Source organism: Apostichopus japonicus, chromosome 13 (assembly GCF_037975245.1).
Source record: "Apostichopus japonicus isolate 1M-3 chromosome 13, ASM3797524v1, whole genome shotgun sequence".
Taxonomy (NCBI): domain Eukaryota; kingdom Metazoa; phylum Echinodermata; class Holothuroidea; order Aspidochirotida; family Stichopodidae; genus Apostichopus; species Apostichopus japonicus.
The window spans coordinates 11,534,729-11,548,852 of NC_092573.1; the positions used below are offsets into that span (position 1 = coordinate 11,534,729).

At 36.1% G+C, this 14,124-nt stretch overlaps 1 protein-coding gene across 2 annotated transcripts in view; it reads left to right on the forward strand.

The window, feature by feature from the left end:
• The window catches only part of LOC139979048 (3'-5' RNA helicase YTHDC2-like), a 106,596-nt gene that overhangs the window by 66,372 nt on the left and 26,100 nt on the right, over positions 1–14,124 (forward strand). For both annotated transcript variants that reach the window (XM_071989686.1, XM_071989687.1), the window contains 4 exons: positions 5,070–5,224; positions 5,642–5,777; positions 9,886–10,012; positions 13,233–13,298. In XM_071989686.1, coding sequence (XP_071845787.1) covers positions 5,070–5,224; positions 5,642–5,777; positions 9,886–10,012; positions 13,233–13,298 — 484 coding nt within the window. The remainder of the gene's footprint in view (positions 1–5,069; positions 5,225–5,641; positions 5,778–9,885; positions 10,013–13,232; positions 13,299–14,124) is intronic.

Genomic DNA, 14,124 nt, shown 5'->3' on the forward strand with positions numbered 1-14,124 from the left:
AAATATGCAAAATCATAAAACTTGTGATAAGCAGCTCTGACTTTAATGGATACTGCTGTTTGTGTTGTTATAGTTTCGCGAGTAGTTTTAACAAATGACAACAGATATAGAAGTCTGCGTTTACATTACACATTTAATGATGTGTGGGTTGAACTTCCACACCCTTTCACAAGTGTGAAAGGAGCAATACGATATGGAACTGATCTGTTTAATTCACAAAAGGACAAATTTGTTGATAATTGAATTCAATCTGCAAAAAGACTCTGCAAGAGTTAATGCCAACTGGTACAAACTTTTCCTTTCTAGCCATTTCAGGGGTAAAATTTGTCAAATGTATATATTGTTTACATAATTGCCAGTTCTGGCAGCCAAAATTGAATAATAAATAGGTAATAAAGAGTAACTTTAAAGAGGTTATCCAAAGTAAACTATTAGGCAACTGCTGCTTTGCCAATTTAATTGTATGATATCTGGAGAAGAGATTTATTAGAATCCATTGAAATCTTAAATTACTACTGCTAGTTTTTTGGAAGGTAGGCTATATATCTTATTGACACTGCTCTCCTTATTTTCATCATTTTTAGCTATTATTTTTAGTCCCTATTTTTGGAATTTTTTTCTCCAAAATTGCAATTTGCTTCTTGGATGCATAATTTAATAGTATGAAAAATTAATTATACGTTATTACGGGGAAGAGATTGTTCTAATCCACTCAAATCTTTAATAACTACTGCTAAGGTTTGGCACTTTGACACTGCTTGACTTATTTTCATTATCTATAGCTTTGGTAAATCTGTACATCTTTGATGACCATTGCACATTCAAAACAGGGAAAAACTTGCATTTTTGCATTGATCTTTAGACTTTGTATCATTTTTGTAGACTTAAAGTAATGTGTTTAATTGCATTTATGAATAATGGTCCATGACACTTGAAGCAATCTATGCTACTACAATTATCTCTTACTGATCCTACTGTACGGTAGTTATATGGTAGTTATATTGCAACATGCAAGTTTCATCCAATATAGAAAGTTGTGTCCCACATATTGATTTACTTCACACCTCATTTCCCTATAGTCTTGAGTAGGCCTACTTGGTAACCTTTCTAGCACCATCACCACCTCCCTGTGACAATCCCGTACCTACCCCAGAGACCTTCTCATTGCCATCCAAATTAGTCATCGGAATATTACTTCTTTTTTATTAAAGTTTCGGAAATTCCATCTAGGTAATCATGGATGATTCCTTGTAAGAATTGATCTCCTCCATCTTTTACCACCAAAGAGTTCCTCCATGTTCAACTTGGATGAGTATTGTTTTATTTTGTGCCTTTTCGGGGGGAACTGTCTTTTCCCTTGGGATTTCCCCATTTATCTCGCCTTTGTCTTTGTGTGGGTACCAGTTGCACAAAATGGCATCTGGAGTCCTCCCCTTCTCCCTCCCATTGTTATAGTGTTGGCTTTTTCTCATACTTTCCTGGCCCTTCTACCCCCAATACAGGCTAGCTGTTTTTTCATGGTTATAGCAAATCTTGTTTCATCCTTTCCAGGGATTGCACCATTTCGGTGGAGTTAAGTTGCAGATTACAATTTCAAGTACCGTGGTATCTTTCCTTTAACGTTTAATTGAAGTAGAACCATACAGTAGATTTGCACAACCCAGAGCAACAACATGAACAGCTGATTCACATTAAACTTTACCTTGTCAAGTATAGCATTTCTATAAGGTGTGAAATCTAATTAGGCCAGAATTGAATTCACTCACTTCCAGGAAAATTGCAATGATGTGATCTGTGTTATGTTTAATAGTAAAGTGACATGAATACCCCCTAAGCATTTGGCATGTTTTCACGCTTTCCAATTTTCACCCTGAAAAGCTGGAGAGGGAAAATGATATATTTAGCCTTAAAATAGTGTATTAGATGGCTAATTATTGAATATCAGTTTTTTTTTCTTTTTGTGACAGTATATATTTACTGAGTGACAAATAACATAATCTCTGATTTCTTGCACATGTTTATACGACAGATGTTTCTACTCTTAAATGCAACTACAGTAATATAATGTGATATAACACCCTATAAGAATATGTAAAGCCTTACCTAACTTTAATTATCTCCGCACCAGTAGTCGCATAAGGCCATGCATCTCGAGGCACTTTACATAATGTAGAGATTTATTTTGGGAAAAGGAAAAAATTAAATAACAGTAAAGTTAGTAAAATATATGGCCTTTACAATATGATAGTCAAAAATAAATTAAAAAGTATATATAAATTAATGAAACTATTAAATATGAAAAACATGAACAAGAGGTAAGACAAATTTATTGAAACAAGATCCATCATTTAAATATGTGATAAAAAGATGAGTTTCAGTTGAGATTTTAAACACAATCACAATTAATAATTGGTCAAAGAAGAATTACAGTCTGTCGCAGGGTGTTCAGCATGTAGGTGTTGTGCACCCTATATCGCCATAAAACCTGTACTTAATAGGTTTATAAGTTTGTCAGTGTGCAACCCTATGGTTATGTTTGCTACCAACCTTCTTCAGTCATATCAGATCATGCATTGAACAGAAATTATACCATTTTTTATTACTTTTGCTGGGTATAATGGCAAAAGATGTCTGTAAGTCACTCAATACTTTTTCAAGACGAAAAATCACTTCCCAGCCTATCTATGACGTCTACGACACATTGTCATTTCATATGCGTTAATTTGAGCCTTCAATAATAAACCTACTTTAAATGATAGATTTAAGAGAATATGTTTGTGGTATTAACTGCCTGCGACAAAATAACCATCTAAATTGTATGTCATGTCCCCCTTGACCTGCATTGTACATGTGAGTAAGTTCTGGTGCGAATGGAATATTTTGTTAATACATTGCATTGCATTGTTAATACATAATACATTGTTTGAAATGCTTCCAGTTGCAACAGTGGATCAAAAGTAGGATACTGAGAGGAGATACAACATCCTGCATCCAAGCTGCTAAGGACATAATTTGTTGTGCTGTGCAGTTTTACACAATAGGGACTTTATGCTGGTTTGCAGAGATAATCCCTATTGTTTGATATTGAATTAATCCTAGCTGAGCAGGATTGTGCAGCTGCTGCAGCATTTCATTTTGACATGGTGACCTAAGGTACTTCATTTGATAACATGATGATGCTTTCATTTTCAGAATTAAAACGAAAAATCTTTCCGTAAAATCTTTGTTCATTTGGAATATAAGTTGCCTGGACAGTTTAACACAGCTGTAAGATTAATTGTCAACATTTTAAGTATATCTTTGCATAAAAGTTGTTAGAAATATTTGTGCATAATTTTGAACTGTTGAGACGATTACTAATCAACTAGATATCACATGTCAGCCAAAGGGAGAAACTTTGCAGGGTCCTCAAACACTGCATTACTCACAAACCTGGTTGGGAACGGAAAAATTTGTTTGAAAATTATGCGACCTGGACGATATCATGTAATCTGGTTTCTATATGATTTAAACATCTGTTGTGACATTATTGCAAAATATAGCAGTTTTTAAATATTTTTTTATTTTTTATATTTCAGTGGTATTGCATCATGAACAAAGGGTACTGTACATTTCTCACATGGTCAATTGTACCTTAAGTCTGCTACTTTAGGCAAAATCACAGTTTTAATTTGTTTTTTTGAAGTGTATCCTGGAAGACTAGAAAAGTTTTTTCCATTAAATGTGCCAGGAATCAAATTTGAGGTAAATCGTCTGGAAAACGAAAGCTAATTCCGTCTTCCTAATCATTTGTCGGATGAACATTACAAGGACCTGACATGGATATGTTTGATCTGCACAAGCATGCATGTTTCCTCACACTCACACCCACTCACCGTAATCTCACTATAAACACCAGTTCCTCTCATTTGGGACAATTAAATTAAGACTTTCTAGAAGACTTAAGCACCTCACTTATTTACTTTCTTATAATTTATAAATACATCTTGATACTTGTAACAAGATGTAGTTATAAATTATAAGGAAGTAAATAAGTGAGGTGCTAAAAATGAGAAAGATTACTAAGGAAATTAACACTCAGTCTTTGTGAGAGCTGTACGGTATATAGATGTATTAAGAAAAAGCCATTAAAGTTTGGTATATTTCTGACATTTATTGTGCATATTTCATGCATACTTCCATTGTCTGCAAACACCATATTAAAATACAGTATGATGATTCACAGGTTTAGGAGCTTTGATCAATTCAGACAAGGTTGAGAACCAAACAGCTGGTTTTTGTCATAAGCCTTTTAGACATAAAGTTAATAACATTTATGAAGTGTCCATTTCCTGATATAACTATGTGCTTGAATTCCTTGACAAGATTGAAAATGAAGTGTCGGTGGTGCATAGCATGTTACTGCGATCATTTGTAATATGATTAGCTCTAGAGATCAGCAAATATGTTTCTTTGTGTGTGTGGGTGTATTCCTATCTGATACCTTATGGGGCACAAGCGGTGTGTGTGTGTGTTAGTACATAACATGGCTTTTTGATATTGGTCTGCAGTTAATTTACGGAACCACTACTCAAAATACGACAGCAAATTAAGGTACCCTCTCGAAAAAAGAATGTTATTTATAGCTTCCAGCCTGATGTCACCCAGACTCATTTGATAATATATAAAATATATAATACTTTAGATAATATATAAAAATCTATCATTATTAATTTGTAACACATTTGGCGACAATACTTGTGACCGTTAAAATGTGTAAATATTCCAATCATGTCAGGACTTCTCTCCACAAGAAATCAGATAAATATATATGTACAGTATGAATGGTTTGACAACATGGATATTGGTACGAACTAAAGGTGAAGTATAAATGACATTGATGCCATCCCAATTGAGGTTTACACACCTCTTCTTCTTCTCCATCCATCCACCTGACCCCCAAAAAATGAAAGATGATCCATGAATATTAAATCAAATTGTCATACAATTATTATTTAAAGGCATTCTTGGGAAGAGATCAAACTATTATCAAATATTCATAAGTCTTAAATTTGTGCTCTCACCCTTAGAACAAGGTCAACAAGCAGAACTCGAAAAATGGAAGAAGAAAAAGGGAAGTGGGAACCCCCAAGGAGCAGCGTCGTCCCCGTTTGACATGACATCACTTCAAGGAGCTTTGAAGTCTCCTGGTTCTTCAAGTCAAGCAAAACAAGGAACTCTCGATGTAAGTGGATATCAGGAGGTGCCATGAAGGGGTCCTTCTTGTCGTTAAGCATGTATATCCTCCCTCTCTTCATTTATTACTCGGTATTAATATAGTGTTCGTACGTTCTCAGCCATTCATCTGGATGATCCAGTAAAAACTACCTTCTCCAATTAAAGACACAGAATTATGTAAACTCACGACCGAAATGACCGGTCCCGTGTCCTAAGAATCATAGACCATATGTGTGATCTCTTAGATTGCACTATCCTGTTACAAGTTTTAAATTGTACACTCCCATCTCCTCCCCCAAATCCCCTCTCCTCCACCCTCTCCCTGGGTCCATGCACCATTTCTCACTGTGGGTAGTAACCAAATTTAAGGAATAGCTATGAATGAAAGCTCTGCTATTTCCTGCTTTTTTTTCTGTTTTTTAAGACATCTCTGGATGTTAGTGACATGCCAGATTGGTTGGTGGAGGAAATGGACTCGGCTTTATCAGAGGCATGGAAAGTCGGCACTGAAGAGACCTTCCTACAGATGCTCATATTAATCATGAATGAGAATGTCAGTGGTAAGTTATGAATACGGATACTGTAGGGTAAACCCTACCCGACCCCTAGAATATTATGTATTATTCAATATTAGAGGAGAGAGGAATGGTTCATGATTTGAAAGTATAATATCTTTAATGTGGGGGAAACGGTTGTTGGGGGAGGGGGAAAATTGCATTTTTGATCTAATCTTTACATAACAGCCAATAGTTGGTAATGCTTCATGAATTTTATTAAATCATTTTTATTCAAATTTTTATGTGTCAATTTAACTTTTTTCATTTTCAAGATTCCAAAAAAGATGAAAATAATGATGATTCAATTTTATGAGTGTTTTAATTTTGCGTAGGCATATTGAGGTTATGAAGATTGTCTAGCATAATTAAAAGGCTGAAAGCAGTTTTGTGTGGAAAAAAAATGCAAGCAAGCATTTTACTATATGAGATATATATTGAAGTCAAAACCAGTGCTTAAAGGTAGTCAGTATCGGCCCCAAATTATAGCACGCTCTAATTGCTAGAAGTTTTCAAGAAGTACTTTCCTGGAGGTCTTTACTCTCCAAATTGTTTCTCAGACATTTTTAAGGAACACACAAGATGACTGAATTTCCCAGTGAGGACAATTTCTTCGAAGGTTGTAATAAAGCAGTTTAAGAATTTTGACCATAGGTGACCATATTTGAATATCTAGCATATTTGGGGCCAATACAGCATACCTTTAAAGCAGCTGTTTCAGTTTGGTTGGAAATGTTCCAAACATAAAGAATATTTCTTGAAATGAGATTGCAATGTACCAAACAAAGGCATCCTTCTAGAGTTTGTTTCACAAATGAAATGGAATTTGAATACTGAGTAAATGAAAAATAAATTTGATTCATTTTGTCGGCTGGATACTTCTCATAGTCGCACAAAACATGCATGAAAAGCAAATTTTAAAAGTTCAAAATTGTCAACTTTTGCTTCACTAAATTGAAGTGACATTTGGCTACTGTAAACACTCACAAATTAGCTGCTTTATTTTGGGATTTTACTATGGACTGACATTGTCATATTTATATAACTTTCATTGCAAAAGCTGCTTTTGAAACAAAGTTTTATATAAAAAATATGAGAGCAAAGAAATTGGTGGGAAAAGAACCAGGAGTTTCACAGCAACTTTAAAATAATCAGACCTGGCTGGGAAAAGAACTTTAAAGTCAGTAAGCAACCTTTAAAGTGAAAACGACATTAGAAAAGCAACTATGTGTTGCTTGTGACCAGAATGTGATTTTAACAAGTGACCTAGTCTATCACAAGTCCTGCCTTTTTTTTTTGACCATCCACTCCTAAATTAGGATTGATTTCTATCGACTATTTTTTTTATTTGAATAAATTGATATCGTAACGAACATGGAAGTTTTGTCGATATCAACCTGTGTACCGGTGTGTTCTATTTTGCACAAGTCATGTGATCTAGACCCTAGGTTCTCAACCTTTTTCTATCCAGGGACCCCTTGAGATAAGGTGAAATGTCTGGAGGACCCCCGGACAGTGAGCGCCGGCCTGGGGGAGGGGTACAAGGGGAGGGGGTGCCCCTTCCCCTTTTGATTTTTTTCAATGTTTGAGGGTTAGATGCGAAATGGTGCATTATTTTGTGACTTTGAAGTAAATTTATGTTCAAGAATTAATGTTTAGAAATGCATTTTTCTGGGCCTGGAATGCAGTTTTCCTAGACCTACAAGTATTGCTAGGCATAGACCTACTTGGAAGTTCTTTCTTTCAAATTATATATTTCCCGATTAAATTTTAATTTGGAAGAATGAGTTGTCAGATACAAACTGGTTCAAGGGCATAGGAACCGGGGGGGGCACCAGCCCCCCAGTGAAAAATATGGTGGGGCGGAAGTATCATTCCGCCCCCCCCCGCTTCGCAAGTCAGAAAACCCCTTTTTCATTTCCAAATGAGAAAAAAAATCTCATTTGGAGCACCAAATTGCATCTAAGGCCAGGTGAAAATGCAAAATTATTTACAAAATAGAGTGGGTGTTGAAGTGTGCTATATTGCACCAAATTGCATCTGAGGCCACCTGCAAATGCAAAAAATTTCAAAAGGGGAGGGGGACACCCCCTCCCCTTGGACCCTTCCCCCAGGCCGGCCATCAGTCTTCAGCCCCCCACTCAAAAGTACCTTCCTATGCCACTGAACTGGTTGATTCTGCATGAGGTCAGGAGAATTATGGGTTTTCTTTGTCAGAGATAGCTGCAAATGGCACCGTTTTTTTGTGTCAAATCCAAGTTAGTTATAACTTTTCCTCCACCAAAGCCTTATAACTACCACACTTTACTGTGTCAACAGTGAGCAACGTATTATAGTTATTGCTCTGCATATTAGGATGTATAGTGTGCAGTAAAGTTGTACACAACACTCGGGTGGCATGTTATCCATACTTTACCGAATGTATACCAATGAGGAACTATGTTACTTGTTTTCATCAACATTTATCGAATACTAACGATACGGTCTGATCATCAGGGTCCGACGTATTGACGGCTAGCCTAGCCTAGATTTCTAGAGGCATACATACTTCTTCCTTCGACTATATCTCTCATTCCATTTTTCACGAACCTCTTCGGCTTTCACGGACCCTTTTTTTTTCACGGACCCCCTGCGGACCCCTTTGCCCTCACGGACCCCCAAATAAATTTCACGGACTCCCTAGGGGTCCGCGGACCCCAGGTTGAGTAACCTGGATCTAGACAACAAATTTAGACCGATTCTATACTGTTCTTTTCATCAAGTGATTGATGTCATGCGTGGAAAAGTTTTATACATCGACACCTTTGACATAAAATCCTTTCCAATCCTTCTTTTATTGTTAAGTTCACACTTTCAATCTTTTAGTAGTTTCAGTGCTTAATATCCTAGATAAATGCAATCTTCGAAATCCTTTACGACATTCGTAACAGTGTTTATAGGTCTTAGCTGGTCTTGAACCAAGATGCCTTCATGATGTGAATAACAAAGGGAGTAGTAAAATTGTAGTTTATGGCTTTGTTTTGTAGAGAACCTAAAGCGTCACAATATCCGTGCAATACTTTGAAAGCAAAGTCTAAGGGTACTGTAGATTTTTTTATTGTACCTGATAAAAGAGGAAATTTTTTTAATCTTGCAAGGTCAACTTTCTTTCCTTAAGGTCTTGTGAAGATTCAGAAATTGGGACAAAAAAAAAAATACTCACATCACAATGTTACAAGAAAAGAAAAGAAAATAATATTATTCGGAAGAACTGCTGACTAAATGTATAATGTATCTGAGAAGGCAAAAAGTTTAACAAATTCTGCTGTTAAATAATCACTTGGTAATGATACAGATTTTCAAAGGTGTTTTGATATTAAACGTCCACATAAGTACGATAATGTGTAGAAAAAATGTTATTAAACTGAATTTAAAACTTCAGTGATAGTATCACAGTGATGTCATTCCAATGTCATCACACAGTAAGTATAGTTAAGTAATATTACTATTTTTGCATAATTATTCAATTTCACAGAAGGATAGAGTTGTTAACATTTGAGAATGCAAAGGAGAATCTGGATCTTCTATTCCTAAGGGAGCAAATAACTTTAGCTGATCCTGTGACTTTCACATTTGAGAACACATGCCCATGGACGCTCTTGGGCAATGCGATCTCCTGAGCATCCACACTACAATCTTTATCATGCAGGGTCTGAATCCTCCTCCAAAGAGGAGGTCATAATTGCCAAGGTCCAACCCTGAGTAATAATAATATTTGCTTTTTATATAGGCGCTTTATACCAGCGATTTAACGAATGAGTACACAAGCATGCATAACTAAACGTTGATCGTCTTGTGACATCAGATACCCCGTTGCATTCTCTAATTTGAACAAGGCTGATGTCATTGACTTCAGAAAAAAATATTCCTGTCATATTCACGGTTTAGACCACAGCATTTTTGTGTGCACCTCTATAATGACGAAAGTGCACAGTAGTCGTAACCAATCTAACCTATAATATTTCACTACAGGTGCCACAATCCTTTTTGAGTACAAATTTTGATACCGAGATTGCAGTTTCCTTCTATAATATTTCACTTTGCTTTGTTTCCTTTTTCTTGCCCCATATTTCAGTGAATTTTCAACATTCCCAAACCAGTGTGACACCTCTAATGGTAGCAGCTGCCAAAGGTAATACCGATACCGTGGAAAAGCTTCTGACATTAGGGGCCAACGTACATCTGAAAGCCGGAGGCGACCAGTAAGTTATTCATTGCATGTCCTTCAACTCTTCCTCGAAGGTGAGATGCCTTTTAGCGATTTTAAAGGTGTCTCGGGTCGATCTGAGCGCTCAATTTCGAGACTGTAATATTGAGTGAAGTACTGAATACCTGGTAGCGAGTATAGCCCAAAAAAATTTATGAGAAGAGCCTCATTTGCCAAAACAGAGGCAAATGAAGTAATTTTTGTGAGATAGTCAGTCAATTTAATTGACAGGATATCCTTTCTCAGCACAACTGCACCTTGAACTATAATCTTTAATCCTCTATTAATCCTCTATGAGCTCACATGGTAGTTGTTTTATATGGCACACTCTTTCATTTTGTAAATTAAACACATTTCATCTGATTCAGATGTGATGTGTTAATGCAATCTGTACTAGCTCTCTTTAGAACTACTAGTTCTTACCTAGTTAAGCAGGACATTGAAAGTCATTTTCTTGTTGTACACATGGATATGATACCTTTAGCCATTTTGACATGTTCTTGTAGTGTTGAAACACAAGAAATATTATTAACTTCCATCAAGTTTTTTTTTATGACTTTCTTGATCATTCAACACTGCTTAATACCGCAATTTTATCCCCTGAATATTAATTCTTGTCTTTATTTTGCCAATTTTTTTGTCTCCAATTTTGCATTCAGTCTGTAAAGTCTTCGAAAACACTTTATCAGATTCTGTTTACATTTTACCTTTTTCATCATGGCCTTTTGGGAAATTCCCTTTCGTTTCCAATTTACAGTTCATGTGGTGTTGGAAACACAAGAAATATTATTAACTTCCATCAAGTTTTTCTTCATTACTTTCTTATTGATCAGTCAATCATGCTTAATTCCACAGGCTTGCAATATATCCCCTCAACATTGTCTTTATTTTCCAAATTTGATGTCTCCAATTTTCCATTGTTGAGTCAGTCTTGTAATAGTCTTTGAAAACACTTTATCAGATTCTGTTTACGTTTTCCCTTTTTCATAATGGCCTTTTGGGAAATTCCCTTTCGTTTCCAATTTGCCTTTTATGGAATAGGAAGACATTAACACACTTATTATTCTGATCGCTTTTCTGCTGATTTGGCCGTAAGCTCTTGACACCATTACATGTAATCAAATAGTATTCAGCTAACGAGCTTTAATGGATGAACTGCTGACATTTTCAACGGAAGAAATGGCAAACTTGGGTTTATACTTTGCTGGTTCTAGAATGATGCTTGAAAATAAAACTTTTCAGTTGACTAGCTCCAAGCAAAATTTAATAGAGCTGTAAAGTGAATAAGAAATAAGGGCAAGGTAGTTAGAAATATGTAGGAATAGTAGGAACAGATTGTAGTTGTATTTTTTTTTTTAATTTGTTCTTGTAGTGGTCATTTGTGCTGAAAATTCCATCAACAATTTTAAATTGCTTTTCTCTGCGGGGTGTTTGCCTGCACTTCAATTCTCAGTTAACGGTACATTTGTTATAGAGTTGGTTAAATTAAAGAGTCCATGACATGAAAAATCCATAATAATTGAGAGTAACTTCCTCTGAATCTATGAGAAAATCTATGTTCAAAACTATCCTCATCACCTTCAAAAAATCAAGGACTAATTAGAAATTAACGTTTTAATAATCGCATCCGAAAACAGACCTCTGAAAAATACGATTTCAAAACAAGACAACGATGACGTCATGTTAGGAACACAAGTGCCAAGCCCAGGCACGTACCGGATGCGCGACAATCATACCGTCACACATACACGCACATTTACACTGAGAGAACAACCACTGTATTACGCTATATCGCTAGAAATTTCAAGTTTGTTTTACAACTGTTGTAAACTATCCGAGATAAATGCCAATCCGTTGTGTCGTTGGGGGCTGCATAAATATCATAACCAATGCAATTAGCCTTCATCCATGGCTGAAGGACGAAGAAAACACGGCGATTATGACCAAGTTAGTGCACAACACCAGCGCCAATTCACTGAGCCTAGCCAGTATACAGCTCTGTATGTAGCGAACACTTCACGGAAGCATACTATGATCCCTCCTTTTTTATGAAATAAAACAAATGGGCTTTAACGGGTCAATAAACGAATCGTTCTTCTGTCAAGTATTCCACATTAAAAACTCTGAAGACCAGATTGGAGAACAGGAAGCCTCCAATGTGGCAAGTGGCGATCCTTGTACATGTATGAATACATAGCCAACACACTGTACCTATGGGTTGTAAGTCACCGTAACACAACGCACAATACGGTTTAGGGAGTTTCGCGAATTCCAACAACACATGCACAAAATGGACTGGATTTTGTTTTTAAATGCTTCGTTAATAAATTCTTACCATGTTGTATGTTCCTTGCAATAGTTCCGAACGGGTTTCTTCTTCAATATGTTGTGGAGCTTCAATTTCGGCTCGTTTAACAGGCTCGAACTGATACGGTTCTAACACCTCAGGTCCACCCTCAACGTTCGGTTCAATATTGGCATGATCATTGCCTTCACTCTCTGCTTCGAATATGAGAAAGGGCTCTCTAATTATAGCCCAATTTCACTTCCTGGTGAAGAACCACTATCACTTTGAACTTCGGTTGCCGCATTTGGTTCTAAATCTGACATTCCACGGGAAATTTCAATCTGATTTCGCGCCTACTTGTTATCGATTGTTTTGTGTATTTATGTACACTTGTCGTACTGTACGTATGATATGTATTCGGAGGAATCAGCGAGAGCCAAATTGTGTTCATAACATGACGTCACATGACGTCATGAGATTAGGAAAATTTTCAGCCAAACAAAATTTTCAAGCCCGAAGAGGGTAAATTAAATCTCAATTTTCGAAGGGAAAAATCAAATTTTTTAACTGGCAGAATGGTTGATATATGTTCTATAGAGCATGCTTAGATGGATCCCAAAAAGACAGGACGTTGAAATTTTCGTGTCATGACCACTTTAAACTTCTGTGCAAATTACAGGTGCAAGCGGTCAAGTTAGGCCACTATAAAGGGAAAAACCTTTCTATAAAGACAGTTAATATATTTAGCTGCTCCTGGACATGACATTCATTATATATAGTTAAAACTTGAAAAAAAATCAATGATCATAGTTTTATGTTCATATAGGTTTTTTTTTGGAATTGTTGTTTCTTGGTCTAACATTTTAGTTCTGATATGTTTTTGAATATTGCTAAAAATATAGCTAAAATGAGTTTGGTCTTTTGACAGGACTGCTCTGGACCTTGCAAAGCATTCTGGGAATAATGACTTGGTTTCATATCTCCAAGCTTACATGTAAGTATATCTTATGTTTGATTGTAATTTCCTTTATTCATAATTATATTTGTTTTATTGATAATATCCTATTCTGTTTCCATTATATATTTACCTGTGTTAACTATGTTGCTCCTTTGTTTCTAGACTTTGACTACCTTTGTTAATACACATTTTCACATAATTGACTACCCCCCTCAGTCTAAATAAGAGATTGTGTAGCTTATACAGTGACAATAGCTGTTCCTAATATGCTAGGTACTGTAATGTAAACCATATATCCCAATGTACAAACTTTTGTGTCCCATAAACTGTATAGTATGCTGACAAAGTTTCAAAGATCTTTTTCTAAGTTTACAGTATCTTTCTTGGTCGTGAGTAAGGAATTTGATTGCAAGGTTCTATGAATTTCCATTTAATTTCTCTGTATGTATATATAGAACCATCACATTGCTGATTGTGTATTCAGTACTGAAATTATACAGGTCTAGGTCACTAATCTCCAGGAGACCCACTTGTATAAATGGGGACCTGTGAGGTAACTGATAAATACAGTGAGTGCATGCACCATAGTATACCTGCATTCTATGGGATGTGCCCCAGGGGAACTGTATATATGTGACACACTGTGGTGACCTGGGAGTGTCTGTTTGACTCCTGCACACTTCTGTGTTTGGGTGTGACTATTGTAAAGATGTTCGAGAAAGCCTTTCACAGTACTTTGATACCAGACTCTAAAAACAACTTATTGCATCTGAGAGAGTTGTAGAGTTTCTGGTTTCATACTTGCACTCCTATAGCCTCTCCTAGCTCTCCCCCTGGTCTCCCTATGCCTCTACCCCTCTGC